The following is an 18,153-nucleotide window of genomic DNA, read 5'->3' as shown; positions in this document are numbered from 1 at the left end:
TATCTTTCCCAATGCAAAGATACTCGTCGGTATAATCCGCGGGTATGCCATAAGCGAGTACCCACATTGCCGTCGATATCTTTTGATATGCACTAAACCCCATGATACCGGCGGCGGATCTACGACGTTTAAAATAATAGGAGGCAGCCTCACAATCAGTGACAATCTTCACAAACAAACTACGACGCATCTGGTACCTTATGCGAAAGAGACGAGGAGGGTATGTAGGTACCTCCGCGAAGTAGTCTTGCATCAAATGCTCGTGTCCGAGAGCGCGGTTCCGGTAGATGGTGAGTCGCCCCATCTTCGACCCTCTCCTCTGATCCATAAGCTTCACGCGGTCTTCAAACGCTTGCACGTCGTCGTCTTGCAACAGCTCGTCAATGTCCAAATCGTCGGATGACGACCAATCCGATGAATTTGACAACAAGTCCATCTACATACCAAGTGGCTACAATTAGTGCCAATGAAGCAAAAATTTAAAACTGAAAAAGTAAAAAAAAATCTCACCGGGGCGGGCGGGGACGGCCGGCCGAGGCGGGGCGCGGGCGGGCGGCGTTCGGGGCGGGGCAGGGACGCGGCCGGGGCGCGGAGGGCGGCGACGGGGGCGCGGAGGGGCGACGGCCGGGGCGCGGAGGGGCGGCGGCCGGAGCGCGGAGGGCGGCGGGCTGGCGGCAGCCGCTGCGGATTCCTCCCGCGCGGGGGAACCAACTTCCTCCCGCGCGATGTGGGAAAAAGAGTGCGGGTTAGGGGAGTTTTTCCTCCCAACCCTCACTTCTACAGGCTGGGAAGGGGGTTTGAGGGTTGGATCTCTAATTTTTTTTACGGGTTTAAGGCTTTAAGGGTTCTAATCTACGTCGTTTTTCCGATGAAAACTGTAAAAAAAACGGTTATTTTTAAGGATTTGAGGGTTTGAAGGTTTTACTAAAGATGATCTAACCTCTCCCTCTGCGTCTTTTGATTGCTGGCATCAACGCCTAAACAACGATTATCCGAGCATCAAACGGTTGAGGAAGATGCCCGACGAGATGAGCAATCCAATCCGGTAAATCGCACATGCTAAAACTATCCCATTACAGTTTGGGCCAGCGAGGGCAAATATATACTACGGAGTATATTCCTCTGGCCCACACGTCACTGAGAGAGCCCTCCAGCGACTCCAGCCCTGGCACGTACACCCGCCCGTCCACGCCTCCCACGTGTGGAAAGCAAGCACCACTCAGAAAAGAAAAGAAAAAACGCGTGGAAAGCAAGGGAAAAACCGGAGCAGGTATTTGTTCCTCTCGGCTCGTCCTCCCCACAGCTTCCGGACCCCTGCCAAATCCCAATCGCTTTTAAACTCGAGATATTATTGTCCGCCTTCCGGCGCGCAGCTGCTCCCGGTGCTGCTGTGCTGCTGCTCCCCCTCCCGCCCCGCCGACGCCTCCGCCGATGGACCGGGAAGAAGGTAAGGCAGCGGCGAGCCTGCCGGATTTGGGAGCGACTGTGGCTAATTCTGGGGACGATTCCCGTTGGTGTGCAGTGACGGAGTTCCTGGGCCAGGTGCCCCTCCTGCAGTGCCTCCCCGGCTCCTCCATCCGCAGGATCGCCGAGGCCGTCCAGGTCAAGCACTACGGTGAGTCAGAGTCGCGCGCCCCCTAGATCGATCGGTCCTAGTTCAGGCGAGCGCAGCCTGAATCTGGCTTCGGTTGGCTCAGAGTACTCTCTACTGTTACCCTACTGAATTACCGAAAGATGTTCATGTTCTCTGTGTCAGTCAGGGTGTCTGATGTGACTCCCATGATTTGTTCTTCACTGTGCTTATTTCTGTATGCTGCTCGCCGATTATGAGCGATTTACTAGGTTGCGCTGGCGTTGAGATCTGCATGGAAGTATAAAATGTTAACCATCGAGAGCAAATGCATGAACTACATACGGATGTATATAGACATTATTTAGAATATAGATTCGTTTGTTTTGCTTTGTATGTATGAATCTCTAAAAAAGACAAATATTTAGGAACCCAGGGAGTAGATGTTTAGCCCTTGACTCTTCAGTATATGCGCTTAACTGGAATGGTGGTGATTTTGTATTTCACTGATTGTGGTGTAGGATCAAAGTTGATTTGTGCATTTTGTTTTTCATGGTGGTATTTTGCAGAACCCAGTGATTATGTTGCTCGTGAAGGTGAACCAGTAGATGGTCTTTGCATCATACTGGATGGGCAGGTATTGGTTAGGCTAGTTCTTGCTTCACTTATTCACAGAGATACCTTTCTTTCGCAGAATGGCGGAGTTCATTATAAATTCATAATGCCGTTGTTCCCTATGAGAGGTCTTGACTACCACCTGAAAAACCAATACTATATCAGCAAATTTGAATGGGTCGTGTGCTTCATTTTCGGCATTACAGATAGAAGAACTTTTGTTGACCTACTTGTAGGCTTGTAAATAACTTTTTTCTATTTGTCGTCGATGCATCGAGAAGGAGGCTTTTTGCGGTTTCTCGAAACAGTAAAGCATAATTTGTTACAAGAACTATTTTCTTTCTAAGTTGCCGGGAAATCATTAAAGAAAAGAGTGTTGTTCAATTTCTATATCGTTGGTTATTTGCATTCATTCTCTGGGGGAAAGACTCAACCTGAGTTTTATAGTTCCGGACCTTCAGAGTAAAATTACTATCTCTCAGCAGCCAACAAAGTATTGCTCTATCAAAAAATTCTTTTACTTGAAAGACATTCTCACTATCTTGCAGGCTGAAGTTTCTGCTCCTGCAAACACAGAAGAAGCAAACCGTCCAGACTATGTGTTAAATAAGTATGACTACTTTGGTTATGGTAAGACATCTCTATACATGATTTTAGTTTTGTGACGGATTGTATCTAGTTTCATCATGTATGTCCATATTTTGCTTGAAAAGACTTAACAGTTTGTATTTCATGTATTTTTTTTGGATAACTCCTAATGTTTTTTTTTAATTGTTTTATAGGGACCAATAGTTCTGTACATCAAGTAAATGTTATTGCGGTAACAAAGGTATCATTTTCCATATTTCTGTTTTCTAACTTGACATTTATTTGCTTTAGGAGTTCTGTTTGCAATGATATTAGCTGATGGCTTTTCCAAATCCAATAGTTCGCTTTAGCTTATTGTTATTCATGTATCACAGCTGTCCTGCTTTGTATTGCCAAGTCAATACGGACATCTGCTGCAAACAAAGACAATTTGGAATGCAGAAGAAACACCTGAAAGCCATTCATTGATGGAACAAATTTTACATCTGGAGAAATTAGAGGTAAGTCCAGACAGATGTATGTTTATATCTATGATGTTTCTATTTTGTTAAGGCGGTATGTATCATGTCTCAGTTTGTTCACTGTACTGGAGGAATGATGATCAGACATACTAATTGCTTAAATTGTACTCCCTCCGTTCACAAATATAAGATGTTCTAACTTTTTTCTGAATCAGATGTATATAAAAACGTTTGTGTGTTTGTTCACTCATTTCAGTCCGTATGTAGTCCATATTGAAATATCCAAAACATCTTATATTTGTGAACGGAGGGAGTAACATTTATGCTATGTGTGCTAACTTTGATTTAATATCATGGTTGGCCATTGGATTTTATTTATGTTACCTAAACGAAAGAAATACAAGAGCAAATTTGGCAGTTTCAGATTTGCATCTCATGGTCTACAAGTTAAAGAGACAAGCATGCTATCATAATAGTTTACACTTTACTTACTGATCTTGCTTACCTTAATTCTAATCTATTTTGTAGGTTGATATCTTTCGTGGATTTACTTTGCCAGAAGCTCCAACTTTTAGGCAAGTTTTTGGAGGACAATTGATTGGGCAGGCATGTTTCAGCCACTCTCTTAGTTGCTGTCATCTATATCTGCCAACTGCATGTATTTGACTGCCTCATTTCTGTAGTTCCTATATTTAAGTATGAACATGTGAATCGCCGAGTCAATGCTAAAAGGAAGCTTCTTAAGCATGCTTCTGAATCCTCTCAACTTTTAGAAACATATAGTTCACATGTATGAATATATCCACAAGCAACAATTCAGTAACAGATATACATCTTATGTTTAAATAATGCAATCAACTTTCTTCAAGATTGCTCTGTTGCATTGTTGTTGGCGATGTTTATCCTTCTGGTATTATCTTTCATGATGTGTTATCAACCTTATTGCTAATTAGCTTCTTCAATGAAATTAAGTGATAAAAAGTAGGTCACATAAAGGCCCCTTTTGATGTTCACTCAAGATATCAAATGGTAGTCAGTTTTGCAGTGTCAGTTGCCCTAATATACTTCTAAAACAATGTATTGACCTTATTCTGATTTAATTATTTGTGTTTGGTAAAAAAACACTGCTTGCTCAGTGGTTATCATAACTCACTCCCTACACTCCCATATAAGAGGAAAAACATTTACTATAAAGGGGGTAGAATAAAAGCTTTGCACATCATTGCCAATGGTTTTCACTCTGTCTTAACCTTCATGCAGGCACTAGCAGCAGCATCCAAGACTGTTGATTGCTTGAAACTTGTGCATAGTCTGCATGCAATTTTTCTAATAGCAGGAGATAATGATAGTAAGAATATTTAAACTTTGTGTTCATTTTGTCCATAACAGGTGGTCAAGCAGAAACTAAAGCCCTGTTCTGTACTCGTATTAATGCCCTGTTCTGTAATTATCTATTTGAGTTTTGATAATTAATGCATTATCCTTTTGTTAAAAAAAACTATGTTTATGCCTGTCTTTGTTATGTCATCTGCTGTAGTGCCAATAATATATCAAGTACATCGGGAGCGTGATGGAACCAGCTTTGCCACCAGAAAAGTGGAGGCAAAGCAGAAAGGCCTTGTTATGTTCACTTTAATTGTTTCTTTCCAGGTGATTATCCTTAAAGTTGCATAAATAATTATAGCAGAATTGTTATGCAAGTTTTATTTATTTTTAACACTCCCAGTGATATAACCAGGGGAAGCATGTGCCTTGTTAATGTTGAGAATGTATTAGATAATAGCTCAAACGACAGTTTTGTACCTAGTAGCTTCCGAAATGTTGTGTCAAATGGTTGTTCCTTCATTTATTTTAATGTTTAACCCACTAAATATATCCTCTGTCCAAAATCTTCTGCACAAAAAATGAAAAAAAGGAGTACCAGACTGAACACAGAATTGTGTTCGGCATCTCAATACTAGGCTCATATGTTCCGAAGAGCTTTCCATGATAATCAAATCAAGCATGAACGGACATACTATACAAAGTTTTAAGTTCTTAAATTTAAACACAGAGTTCTATCTGCTGCCAACAGATCAATGCATTTCTTTTCCCAAACATCAATCAGCATATATATCAAAGTGAAGTAGTAATAAATTTGTCCAAGAGTACAACTAGCGAAATGATACTACTGGGCGATACATGGGAGGATCAGTCTCTCTAAATTAACCTACTAGACAAAGAAGAAAGGGTGTCTATGGTAGAGGCTAGGGTTCTACCAGGTCTCGGACGTAGGTTGTAGGGGTGGAAGTGCGGGCTGCGAGGTTGGGGACGCCGGCGCCGGCGGCGGGGCGCCGTCGCGGCGGGAGAGAGAGAGAGAGACGGCTAGGGTTTGGGGCTCTCGTCTCCTGAGGGAGACGACAACAGAATATACTGTTTATTGTCTGATTAATATCGAAGGGGTACATGTGTTTATAAAGGAGGACAGCCTCCACTAAACCCTAGATAACTTGGACTCTAACTTGGACTCTAATATAACTTGGACTTCTAAGATAGGTAAGATAACTTGGGCTAAGCCCGTAATTAACCCTGCCCATTGGGCCTCCTCCGTTGGTACGTTGTACCGGTCATAACATCTCTCCCCGCCTTCTCAAACAGCTCGTCCTCGAGCTGAACATCTGGAAACTGCTGGCGACGACATAACATCTCTCCCCGCCTTCTCAAACAGCTCGTCCTCGAGCTGAACATCTGGAAACTGCTGGCGGAAATCGTCGAGCTTCTCCCAAGTCGCTTCCTCCTCTGGCAGGCCGGTCCATTGTACCAAGACATGCCAGACGCCGCGACGCTGCTGCGCCTGTAGCACCTTCGCCACCTGTGCGGAAGTTGGAAGGAGGCGGCCATCCGAAGTAGGAGGAAGGGCCTGTGTCGCTGCAGGAGGGTCCCCGCGGTAGGCCTTCAGTAAGCCGACATGGAAGACGTCGTGGAGGCGAGAACCAGCTGGCAGCTCCACGCGGTATGCGAGTGTGCCGACACGCTCCAGCACACGAAAGGGACCGGCGTAGTGAGGTCCCAATTTGCGCTTGGAGCGCGGGTCCAGAGACTGCGTGGTCCTGTGGAGGAGGCGCAGCCACACCCAATCGCCCACCGCGAACTCCGCCTCGCGATGATGAGCATCGTAGTACTTCTGAGCCAGCTGCTGTGCTTGGAGAAGACGCTGGCGTGCCTCAGCCAGAATGTCGTCGCGGGTGCGGAGTAAGTCGCCCGCCGTCTCGGACCGAGCCGTCCCAGGCTCGTAAGGGAGCATCGCCAGAGGTGGGCGCCCGTAGACCACCTCGAAAGGCGTGGTGCGCAGGGCGGAGTGATAGGAGGTGTTGTAGCAGTACTCCGCCCACGCCAACCAGTCCACCCAAGCTCGTGGACGATCACCAGTAACACAGCGCAGGTACATGGCGATCACCTTGTTGACCACCTCGGATTGGCCGTCTGTCTGAGGGTGGAACGCCGTGCTCATGCGGAGCTTCACGCCCGCCAGTCGAAAGAGATCCCGCCAGACATGTCCCGTGAACACGGGATCACGATCGCTGACGATGGACGACGAAAAACCGTGGAGGCGAACGATGCCGTCGAAGAAGGCCCGCGCCACGGAGGCGGCTGTATATGGATGACCCAGGGCGATGAAGTGCGCGTACTTGGAGAAGCGGTCAACCACCGTGAGGATGACGGACTTGCTGCCCACCTTGGGAAGGCCCTCGATGAAGTCCATGGAAATATCCGTCCACACTTGGGAGGGTACGTCCAGCGGCTGCAGTAGACCCGCGGGTTGTAGTGTCTCCGTCTTGTTCCGCTGGCACGTCACGCACGACCGCACCCAGTTGCGGACCATCGCGCCATCACCGGGGATGTAAAAATCAGCACGGAGACGATGGAGAGTCTTCTGCACGCCCTCGTGCCCTGCAGAGTGCGCCAAGGTCAGGACCTGTTGGCGCAGGTCGCCATGGTCGGGCACGAAGATGCGGCGGCCATGTAGGAGTAGCCCCTCGTCCAAGCGCCAGGGCGCGTCCAGCTCGCCGGCGTCAAGGCGCTGGCGCAGGCCCTGGGCGTCCACGGCCGTCGAAGTTGCCCGGCGAATGTCGTTGATGAAGGCGAAAGATGGCCCGGAGCGAATGCACATGATAGTGCCAGCCTGGCGACGTCCTCCGCGACATCCTCAGTGTCGCGACGGGACAAGGCGTCGGCGACCGTGTTGAGACGGCCGGGGCGGTACTCAACGGTGAAGTCGAAGCCAAAGAGCTTGCTGATCCACTGGTGTTGCGGAACTGTGGAGAGGCGCTGGTCCAGCAAGAACTTGAGGCTGTAGTGGTCCGTGCGCACACGGAATGACCGGCCCCAAAGATAAGGCCGCCAGTGGCGTACCGCCTGAACCAGCCCAATAAGCTCGCGCTCGTAGGCCGCGAGCTTGTGATGGCGAGCGGCGAAGGGGCGACTGAAGAAGGCGAGCGGTCCCTCGCCCTGGTGAAGGATGGCGCCGAAGCCGATGCCAGAGGCGTCGCAGTCCACGATGAAGGGCATATCAAAGTCCGGCATCTGGAGGACGGGTCCCGTCGTGAGCGCCCGCTGGAGAGCCTCGAATGCCGTAGTCGCCTCCTGGTCCCAGGAGAAGGCGTCGCGTCGAAGGAGACGCGTCAGTGGCGCGGCGATGAGGCCGAAGTCCCGGATGTACTTCCGGTAGTAGCCGGCGAGGCCCAAGAAGCCGCGGAGCGCCCGCGGTGACCGCGGGATCGGCCACGCGGCGACGGCGGCGACCTTGTCCGCGTCCATCGCTACCCCGTCCGCCGAGATGACGTGCCCCAGGTACGCGACGGAGGTCGTGCCGAACGAGCACTTCGAGCGCTTGAGGTGAAGACGATGCGCTCGAAGCTCGTTGAAGATGATGGCCACATGTTGTAGATGCTCCGCCCAAGATGCACTGTAGATGAGAATGTCATCAAAGAAAACAAGCACAAAGCGGCGCAAGTATGGGCTGAGCACGTCGTTCATCAGGGCCTGGAAGGTCGCCGGCGCGTTGGAGAGGCCGAACGGCATCACCAGGAACTCGAAGTGGCCATGGTGAGTGCGGAACGCCGTCTTCTCGATGTCGTCAGGGTGCATGCGCACCTGATGGTAGCCCGAGCGAAGGTCGAGCTTGGTGAAGAAGCGCGCTCCGTGTAGCTCGTCCAAGAGCTCATCCACGACGGGGATGGGGAACTTGTCCTTGGACGTCAGGGCGTTGAGGGCGCGGTAGTTGATGCAGAAGCGCCATGTGCCGTCGGACTTGCGCACAAGGAGCACCGGGGCGGAGAACGGCGATGTCGAAATCCGGATGATGCCTGCGCGAGCATGACCGCCACCTGACGCTCGAGCTCGTCTTTCTGCAGCTGAGGGTACCGGTACGGACGCACGGCTACAGGTGCCGTGTCCGGCAGCAGGTGGATGCGGTGGTCACAGGGCCGCACGGGAGGGAGGCCCTGTGGCTCGTTGAAGATGTCGCTGTGCTGCTGCAGGAGGTCGTCCAAGAGGAGATGCGCCTCGTCCAGTGCGGACGCCATCAACTGGAGCTGTGCAGTCACGGCGCCGGAGCCGCCGATGCCTGTCCACTGAATGCGACGGCCGCCTTCGCGCCAGAAGATGAGGGACAACACATCGAGGTCCCAAAGGATGGGGCCGAGAGTGGACAGGAAGTCGATGCCGAGGATGAAGTCGTAGCAGCCCAGGTCGATGCCGACGCAGTCGATGGAGAACGGCTCGTCGCCGATGAGGACGGGAACCTGCCGCGCCACCCCCTGGCAAGCAAGGCGGTCCCCGTTGGCGACGGTGACACTGAACTTCTCCGAGCCCGTCGGTTGGAGTGCGAGGCGACGCATGGCGTCCCCGGACAGGAAGTTGTGCGTCGAACCCGTGTCCACGAGCGCGGTTAGACGCTCCCCGTTGATCGTCACCGGAAGCAGCATCGTCTTTGCCGTCTTGATGCCAGCCATGGCATGAAAGGAGACGACGAAGGCGGTCGCGTCGACCGGCCCGTAGGTCGTGACGCCGGCCTCAGAGAGTGTGGTGGCGTCGAGCTCCGCGGTGAGGGCCTCCACCTCCGCGTCGTCGACGGTCTCCAAGTAGAACAGGCGGGCGCACGTATGACCCGTCGCATACGGCTCGTCGCAGTTGAAGCACAGGCCCTTGCGGCGCCGCTCGAGCTGCTCGGCCGACGTCAAGCGTCGGAAGGTGCGTGTCGGCGCGGGGGCAGCCGCCGTAGCGGCCGGCAGGGCGGGGCGGGTCGGGGAACGCATGCCACGGCCCGGGAACGCCTGCTGCAGGGCGTTGGCGCGCTGCTCGTACGTGCGTGCGTAATACATGGCCGTCTGCAGGTCCTGGGGGTCGCGCATCTCGACGTCGATGCGGATGTGGTCGGGAAGGCCGCCGACGAAGAGCTCGGCGCGTTGGCGAGCCGTGACGTGAGGCGCATGGCAGGCCAATGTCTGGAAGCGGTCGGCGAAGTCCTGCACCGAGGTGGTGAAGGGAAGGCGACCGAGCTCGGCCAAGCGGCTCCCACGTATGGGGGGGCCGAACCGGAGGAGACACAGGTCGCGAAAGCGCTCCCATGAAGGCATCCCGCCCTCGTCCTGCTCGAGGGCGTAGCCGCCCACGGAGGTGGTAGGAGGCGATCCACGTGCGGTCGGACGCCATGGTCCGCTGCCCCCTGAAAAACTGGTCGCACTGATTGAGTCAGTTCAGGGGGTCGACGGTGCCGTCGTAGGTGGCGAACTCCAGCTTGGTGAAGCGGGGTGGCTGCTGCACGTGTGGCGAGGCCGCGTAGGTGCCCTCGTGACGGCCCAGCGCGGCGGAAGGAGAGTGTTGCGGCACCACGGAGCTCCCGGCGTACGGATCAGTGTACCCGCCGAACCCCCCGAAGGTGGGGGCGGGTGGCTGCAACACCGTCGGCTGTAGTGGCGCCGTCGTGTAGGTCGGCGTGTCCATCCACGTCGGTAGCGGGGACCGCGACGGCGGCCACCGGACCTGGGTGATCGGCAGGCCCTGGGGCACGACAGTCGCCGGGGGTGGTGGCGCGAAGGGCGCCGCCGGCGGAGGCGGTGGTGGCGGGGTTGCGTACGGAGCCTGGAGGAGAGTCCGGAGGTTCGAGACCGCCAGGTTGAGGTCGCGGATCGCCGAGGACATCTCCGCTGGGGAGAGGACGGGGGCGGGTTCGGCCGCCAGGGACCGGAGGCGGCCGGACCTGAGGTGGCCGGCGGCGTTGAGTGGTGCGGCGGCGGCGGCTGCTGTGAGGTGGCGGGGAAGGCGGTGGTGGCGGCGGTGGTGGTGGTGGGAAGGTCCGACAAACTCATCGAACCCAAGCTACCTGATACCAAATTGGTAGAGGCTAGGGTTCTACCAGGTCTCGGACGTAGGTTGTAGGGGTGGAAGTGCGGGCTGCGAGGTTGGGGACGCCGGCGGCGGGGCGCCGTCGCGGCGTGAGAGAGAGAGACGGCTAGGGTTTGGGGCTCTCGTCTCCTGAGGGAGACGACAACAGAATATACTGTTTATTGTCTGATTAATATCGAAGGGGTACATGTGTTTATAAAGGAGGACAGCCTCCACTAAACCCTAGATAATTTGGACTCTAACTTGGACTCTAATATAACTTGGACTTCTAAGATAGGTAAGATAACTTGGGCTAAGCCCGTAATTAACCCTGCCCATTGGGCCTCCTCCGTTGGTACGTTGTACCGGTCATAACAGTCTAACTTGTGTTCTGGTTCTTTTGCAGAAGGAAGAAATAGGGTTCGAGCATCAGGCTGCAATCATGCCCGTTGTTCCTCCTCCAGAACAGGTAGGATTTTTATCATTTTCCTCTGATGCCGTTGGGGAAAAAGTCTTGGAACTAATAAGTAATCAAATGCAGCTGTTGAATATGGAGGAGATACGAGAAAGAAGACTCACTGATCCACGATTTCCGATGTAAATTTTCTTGACTACGAATCATATGTTATGCTAATTGGCCAAACTAACTGTTTTAACTTAAAAATATTCACCTTAAGACGCAACATCTTCTGATCTGTTAGAAAGCATGATTGTTTATATGTTTATTAGTTTTCAAGTGGATCCCCCATTCTGGTAATGCCACTAGTTCTACGACACATTTAGAATAACAACAGCAACAACTAAGCCTTTAACCCGAAACAAGTTGGTGTAGGCTAGAGCTGAAACCCATAAGATACATTTAGAATATTATAATTATATACTCCCTCAGTTCACAAATATAAGATGTTCTAACTTTTTTTTTTGAATCTAATGTATATAGACACGTTTTAGTGTGTTTGTTCACTTATTTCAGTCCTAATGTAAGTCCACATTGAAATTTCCAAAAACATCTTATATTTGTGAACGGAGGGAGTACTTCTTAAGCTTCACTTGTCATATGGATTTGACAGCATGTTCATCACTTCATCACATGCAGTCACAGTCCTGAATCCTGACAGTTCAGTAATCTGCAGGCAATATAGGAACTCGGCTGCCAAGAAAAAGTTTGTACCTTGGCCCATTGAAATGAGGTTCTGCCAAGATTCTAAATCTCAACATGAACCAAGGTAAGTTCACGATGAAATATCTTTGTGTGACCTTGAGATTCACTAATCCTTAGTTTCTTTGTGGCTCATGGATCTTCTTAGATAGAAATTCTAAGCTTCAGTATAGATCCTCCAGACTGATAATTTTTACATAGATTGTATTGTAGTATATGTTTTTCTGATCAAGCAATGCATCTGATTCTTTTCAGCCTGCATTATTGGTTTAGAGCTAGAGGAAAACTTTCAGATGATCCAGCTCTGCATAGGTTTGCCGTTTATTACCGTATACTAGTCATATTTTAAACAACTGGGTATGTTGATGACATTATTCTATGGTATTACAGATGCGTCGTAGCATATGCTTCAGATCTACTATATTCGGGCGTCAGCCTAAATCCACACCGGGAGAGGGGTTTGAAGACATACTCTCTCAGTCTTGATCACTCGTATGTTTCAGTTTACAATCATTATCGGGATTTTTAATTTACCACATTCGTCCTACAAGTAAATGGTCTCTTTTCTGTTACCTGTTAATGTTTCGCAGGATGTGGTTCCACAAGCCTGTCAAAGCTGATGACTGGTTGTTATATGTGGTAAGTTATTGGCTTGTATTCCCTCTGTAAATTAATATAGGAATATTTGGATAACTAAAATAATGATCTAAACACTCTTATATTAGTTTATGAAGGGAGTATCTTTAATCGACCATATGATATAAACAAAATTCGTTCAAGAGGCTCTTATCACCATGCCATTTTCCCTTCATGAACACAGATCGACAGCCCATCCGCACACGGTGGTAGGGGATTCGTCACCGGACGTATGTTCAACCGGCAAGGAGAGGTACGCACATTCATTTCATTCTTTCAAATTCGACTGTGATGCTGCTAAATATTTTTCTCATCTAAAATAAATTCTGCAAATTGCCTTGCCAGCTCATCGTGTCGCTGACCCAAGAGGCGTTGATTAGGAGAGCCAAGACACCTGGGCAAACCCCAAGGCCGAAGCTTTGAAACGTGCAGAAGAGCCGTGCCTGTACTTTAATATTTTCTTTTCCTTCGCTGTTCCATATTTTTCATCTTATATACCGAGACAGCGGTGAGATTTGTGTATAGGAATATAGCTTACCGCTTGAATTTGGCAGACATGCTTAGTGTGAACGGTTGTATCCTTGCATGCTAATTCACATTCTGCATATGCGGATGGCAATAATTGCCATCTAACAAGCGGCACATGGATGTAGACTTGCCTCAAATTTGATGTTTGTCATCCTGAGGTCATGCACCATTTCGATTATTTTATCTCGCTTAATTTGGAGTCTTCATCACGCAAAGAAGTTATATGTAATATGCATCTTCCAAGCTTCTGTTAAAATGGTGAAACTATTTACAATGTGACGGTATCCTATACTTTGTCTGATGCACACAGGCTTCAGAATCAGTACGCAATGTTAGCCTGTCCCACATTAACATGTTAGAAACAAGTTACCAAAGAGTACACAGCCTCAAGAAGTGACCAAAATAGCCACGCACACTGATTAAATACATCTGGAAAAATGCCACTAACAAATCCATAGTGTTAATATTAATGTTTTGTCAGTAAAAAATCCCGCCTAAGTACTACTCCAATCAGGCTATTCAAACACCAACGTACAGTTGCCAAGTGAGCAAGCAGGCCCGCCGCGTACCGCTACGGTTTTCTTTCGTAAACAGGATGTGTACTCAAATTTAAACGCTCCAGTTTGTCCATGCGAGCAACACATTCCTTAATTTGCTCCACTACCTTGGGCAGAGCTGCTATATTTGCCTCTGTCTTCAATTTCAACGTCTTTACCTTTTCAATCCTATTTTGTTCAGCTTCAACGTGCAAGGTTTCAGCAGCAGCTTGCGCTTCACTAGGAATTTCTGCAATATCAATACTGATGTCAGCCTTGGTGAACTACCCAAATTTGTGTAAAAATGTCACTGCATTATTACACGTTTGCCATTTATTCATTCCATGGCAATTAATGTTTAATCTACCATGGTTGGTAAAGTAGCAGGCTCTTGTAGTCAGGTTTTTTTTAGCAAATTACAGCAAAATTAGTAGGGGCTGACTTGTGATGAAGTGACACGATGGTTTTCGAGTCGATGAGTCATTCTAGGGTAGCGACTCGGAAAAAGTTGAGCCTGCAGTTGCGACTAGTTGCGACTCAAGTCGCTAGTCGACACTAAGTTAAGTTGACATTTTTTTGCGACGACTAGTTGCGAGACTCGAAAACAATGGGTGACAAACATATTTAGTTGAATTTGCAATGGAGAAAACAGGGCAAAAAAATTAAAATAACAGTCCACTTTTTTAGCTTTGGCATTTGAAAGGGCTAATAATTCAGGGTTACGGTTAAACACTTGGGCAAATAATTCTCAGCAATTGGCGACCAAATAACAAACCCAGCTAAAACTACAATACAATCAATCTGGATACACTCTGCCAGCTCGCGCCTTAAAATAACCATGCAACAGGTTTTCTTGCATATAATATATGTAAATGTCACTCGCAGAAAACACAACACATCCTGTAAGATGAGATGATAAATTGCCAACATTTTGTTTCGTAACAGAACTAAGTTGAGATTACCATAGGAAAACATAACCGTGAATTTCTAGGATCTGTTTCACGTTGCGGTCAATTCTGATGATCATGTTTACCTAACAAAACTTTGCCTATTTTACTGTTTGGCTAATAAAGCTTGTCTCTGTTTTTATTTTCCCACAACTGATTATGAAGCTAGTTCCGCGCAACACAATGCAAGCTTAGCAAGCACAAACTGAACCTTAGGAGATATTGTCAACTGCCAGTGGCAACCAGAGACCAAGTTATAACTTACCTAGACCTAAAATCAGTGACTCCTCTGAAAATTTGCTGAACATTTGTGCAGACAGAAAAAAAGTCCGTCCCTTTGTTTCTCAACTTAGATCTAAAATGCTCGCTTATACCCATGTCTCCGTGTTCCCAAGCCCTGACAGGGGAATTTTTCTCTAAGTATACCTGAAGCACTGCCTATCGACGGGCAAATCACAGAAAGCTCCAAAACGGGACGAACTAAGCGGAAACCCTAGCACCGGAGCAAGGCCGGAAGCGCGCATACCTACGCAGGCGGGCGGACGGAGGCCGAGGAGGCGCGTCGCTACAGCTTTGGTGTAGCGGACGGCGGCGTCACGGCGGCGCTCGAGTATTCGGCGGCCCAGATCGGCCACCTCCCTCTCCAGCTCCTCGATGTCCTCCTCGCCGGCCGCCTCGTCCGCTCCTAAGGAGGTGGAGGAGGAGGCGACGGGGGAAGATGCAGGGGCCTTGCGCTTTAGGCGGTTGGGCGTTGCTCCGGTTTGGCTCGGAGCGAGCGAGTCCCCCGCCATGGGGAGCTAGGAGAGCGTGGGGGCGGACAGGCGGAGGCGGAGGCGAGCGGAGAAGGGGACGAAAGGGAGGCGGAGAGAGCGATTCAGTTTTGGCAGATGGGAGCTGGGACCCGCATTAAAGTTGGCTCTACTCACCAATTCTGAAATTTCGAATTCAAATGAAATTAGGCGGAGCAACTCGGTAAGTGGCGCTGGGTCCCACTAGTCCCAGCCATCCACCAAAAAAGATCAAATGGCATCCATGGACGTCTAAAAAAAAAGAAATGGCAGAAATGAACAACCAGAAAAGCCCGTGAGGCCAGCGACAACGACACTGCATTCGACATGCCCGATGTCGTCGTCGCTGCCTTCGCCGGCATCGCATCCCCATTCAATCCCTTCCTTCCATCTCGCCGCCGTCGCCGCCACGTTTCTCGAAGAGGCCACCGTCAAGAAGCATCGGAGACCGAGTCGAGCTTTGCAAGGGTACTATTTCTGCAATCATGTCGATACTGTGTTCAGCTCCTGCGACGACGACGTCCGCTTTGATGGCAGGCGCAACTGGGCGGCGGATGAGGCCTTTGGCAACGATTGCACGATACCTTTGCTCTGCTCACCCTCATGCTCATCTTCCTCTCCCCCTCTGCTGCGACGCGGCATATGGGAGATGGGACCGGTGGATGCAGGAGTGGCGGAGTAGTAGGCAGTGAGGATTGATGCAGATTCAGGTTGCAACAACTTAACAACATAATGATATGGAGCAATGTTCAGACTTCAGATTGCATGCCATTCCCTTTTAGGTAGATGAAAGGTTCAGACTTCAGACATCGCATTGATGTGGATTCATCACTCCTCATTACATCTTGATGGCTAGAATCATTTCCTTTGGGTTCAGCTTTCATAATCTAAGTTGTAGACAAATGTTGAATCTAGAGGTTTGCAGTTCCCAATTTTCCGTACCATGTTTTGGTCTGTAATGAATGATCGGAGGGGATATTAATTAGGCCTGTACTAATGACATTGTATTGTAGTATATATGTGTTAGTTTGCTTTTGTAAATATGTGGTGCTATGTGGACACCACCTACATCACAAAAAAAATCAATTGAACTGTCATAGTCCCACATAAGAAGTGATGGTCAGAGTGGGAAAGTCCCACAACGTCCAACGAGCTGTCCATTTACATCATGAGGAGCAACTAGTGAATGCCATTTGAACAAAGCTTCTCTCTCAACCGTAGCCATCGCAGCCAAGTTTTTCCCTCACATTGCCGCATTGGTCCCCCCTCTTCCCCGTCCGACGGAAATATGAGTGGTGGTGACATTGACGAGATTGTGGCAGTGATGGCATGTTGGGGTAAGGTATTTCCCTACCTCAAAGTCATCTAATCTGACACCAGGAAGAGCATGTGTGAGTTTGTGTCCTTAAATGTATTGGCTCTTTTCATATCTTGACAGTTGGTGCGTTTTTTCGAGGAGAGCAATGACTGACCATTGATGTGATTAATTCAACATCTTTTCTTTTGTTGTTTTACGTCATGGTTTGGTTTCTTTAACCCTCTTGACCTGTTATGATGGATTGCAAGTCTGTTTTTACGTGGATGACGTTTCTGTTGGAAATATGCCCTAGAGGCAATAATAAAATGGTTATTGTTATATTTCCTAGTTCATGATAATTGTCTATTATTCATGCTATAATTGTATTAACCAGAAACTGTAATACATGTGTGAATATATAGATCATAATGTATCCTTAGTGAGCCTCTAGTTGGCTAGCTCATTGATCAATAGATGGTCATGGTTTCTTGATCATGGACATTGGATGTCATTGATAATGGAATCACATCATTGGGGAATGATGTGATGGAGAAGACGCAATCCTAAGCATAGCACTAGATCGTGTTGTTCGTCTGCTAAAGCTTTTCTAATGTCAAGTATCATTTCCTTAGACCATGAGATTGTGCAACTCCCGAATACCGTAGGAGTGCTTTGGATGTACCAAACGTCAAACGCAACTGGGTGATTATAAAGGTGCACTACGGGTATGTCAGAAAGTGTCTGTTGGGTTGCACGAATCGAGACTGGGATTTGTCACTTCGTGTGACAAAGAGGTATCTTTGGGCCCACTCGGCAATTCATCATCATATTGAGCTCAGTGTGACTAAGGAGTTAGCCACGGGATGATGTGTTACGGAATGAGTAAAGAGACTTGTCGGTAACGAGATTGAACAAGGTATGGGGATACTAACGATCGAATCTCGGGCAAGTATCATACCGGTAGACAAAAGGAATTGCATACGGGATTGATTGAATCATTGACATCGTGGTTCATCCGATGATTTCACCATGGAACATGTGGGAATCAACATGGATATCTAGGTCCGCTACTGGTTATTGGCCAGAGAGATGTATCAGTCATGTCTGCATGTCTACCGAACCCGTAGGGTCTACACACTTAAGGTTCGATGACGCTAGGGTTGTAGGGAAATAATGTACGTGGTTATCTAAGGTTGTTCGGAGTCCCGGATGAGATCCCTGACGTCACGAAGAGCTCCGGAATGGTCCGTAGGTAAAGATTGATATATAGGAAGTCCTGTTTTGGTCACAGGAAAAGTTTCGGGCTCATCGGTAGTGTACCGGGAGTGGGCAGAGGGTGCCGGAGGACCCCCGGGAGGGGTGTGACGACCAAAGGAGTTCATGGGCTGTTAGAGGAGCTGGACCAGCCCTTATTGGGCTGGCCAAGGCCTTCCCTAAAGGCCCATGCGGCTAGGCATAAAGGAGATAAGGCAAAAGGGGTGTAAAAGGAAGGGACCCACCTCCTTTGTGGGAGGTGGACTCCTCCCCTAGTTCGGCCGAACCTTTCCTCCTTGGAGGAGGGGCCAAGGCAGCCCTCCCTCTCCCTCCTCCTATATATACTTGAGGTTTTGTCCCTTTTGAGACATACAGTCGATCTCTCTCAAGGCGCAGCCCTACCTCTCTC

General features: G+C 49.2%; 2 protein-coding genes across 3 annotated transcripts; one reads left to right on the top strand and one right to left on the bottom strand.

The window, feature by feature from the left end:
• The first annotated feature begins 1,256 nt into the window (after positions 1–1,256).
• LOC123427532 (acyl-CoA thioesterase 2-like) lies at positions 1,257–13,115 on the top strand. Of its 2 annotated transcripts, XM_045111606.1 has the most exons (17): positions 1,257–1,447; positions 1,523–1,615; positions 2,140–2,207; positions 2,734–2,815; positions 2,968–3,014; positions 3,148–3,273; positions 3,763–3,840; positions 4,495–4,582; positions 4,772–4,884; positions 11,006–11,068; positions 11,141–11,196; positions 11,733–11,825; positions 12,014–12,070; positions 12,149–12,250; positions 12,349–12,397; positions 12,579–12,647; positions 12,740–13,115. In XM_045111606.1, the coding sequence occupies exons 1-17, from the start codon at positions 1,432–1,434 to the stop codon at positions 12,815–12,817; spliced, it is 1,278 nt and encodes a 425-aa protein (XP_044967541.1). In that variant the 5' UTR covers positions 1,257–1,431; the 3' UTR covers positions 12,818–13,115. The 2 variants fall into 2 exon arrangements, with proteins under 2 accessions (XP_044967541.1, XP_044967540.1); XM_045111605.1 differs by having other exon boundaries at positions 1,294–1,615.
• Positions 13,116–13,311: 196 nt separating this feature from the next.
• Positions 13,312–15,263, bottom strand: LOC123427533. Its single transcript, XM_045111607.1, has 2 exons — positions 14,932–15,263; positions 13,312–13,708 (listed from the first exon to the last, which is right to left on the bottom strand). The coding sequence occupies exons 1-2, from the start codon at positions 15,194–15,196 to the stop codon at positions 13,494–13,496; spliced, it is 480 nt and encodes a 159-aa protein (XP_044967542.1). The 5' UTR covers positions 15,197–15,263; the 3' UTR covers positions 13,312–13,493.
• Positions 15,264–18,153: the final 2,890 nt, after the last annotated feature.

Source organism: Hordeum vulgare, chromosome 2H (genome assembly GCF_904849725.1).
Source record: "Hordeum vulgare subsp. vulgare chromosome 2H, MorexV3_pseudomolecules_assembly, whole genome shotgun sequence".
In the NCBI taxonomy this organism is placed as follows: Eukaryota; Viridiplantae; Streptophyta; class Magnoliopsida; order Poales; family Poaceae; genus Hordeum; species Hordeum vulgare.
The sequence above is the reverse complement of the archived record's forward strand: the minus strand, read 5'-3'. Positions and strand labels throughout refer to the sequence as shown.

Excerpts from the sequence above, each read along its gene's own strand:
- LOC123427533 (XM_045111607.1), bottom strand. The coding sequence starts at position 15,196 with ATGGCGGGGGACTCGCTCGCTCCGAGCCAAACCGGAGCAACGCCCAAC. Across the intron at positions 13,709-14,931 it reads CCGTCCGCCCGCCTGCGTAG|AAATTCCTAGTGAAGCGCAA; the intron begins GTATGCGCGCTT and ends TTGATATTGCAG.
- LOC123427532 (XM_045111605.1), top strand. The coding sequence starts at position 1,432 with ATGGACCGGGAAGAAGGTAAGGCAGCGGCGAGCCTGCCGGATTTGGGA. Across the intron at positions 2,816-2,967 it reads GTATGACTACTTTGGTTATG|GGACCAATAGTTCTGTACAT; the intron begins GTAAGACATCTC and ends ATTGTTTTATAG. Across the intron at positions 11,069-11,140 it reads TTGTTCCTCCTCCAGAACAG|CTGTTGAATATGGAGGAGAT; the intron begins GTAGGATTTTTA and ends AATCAAATGCAG.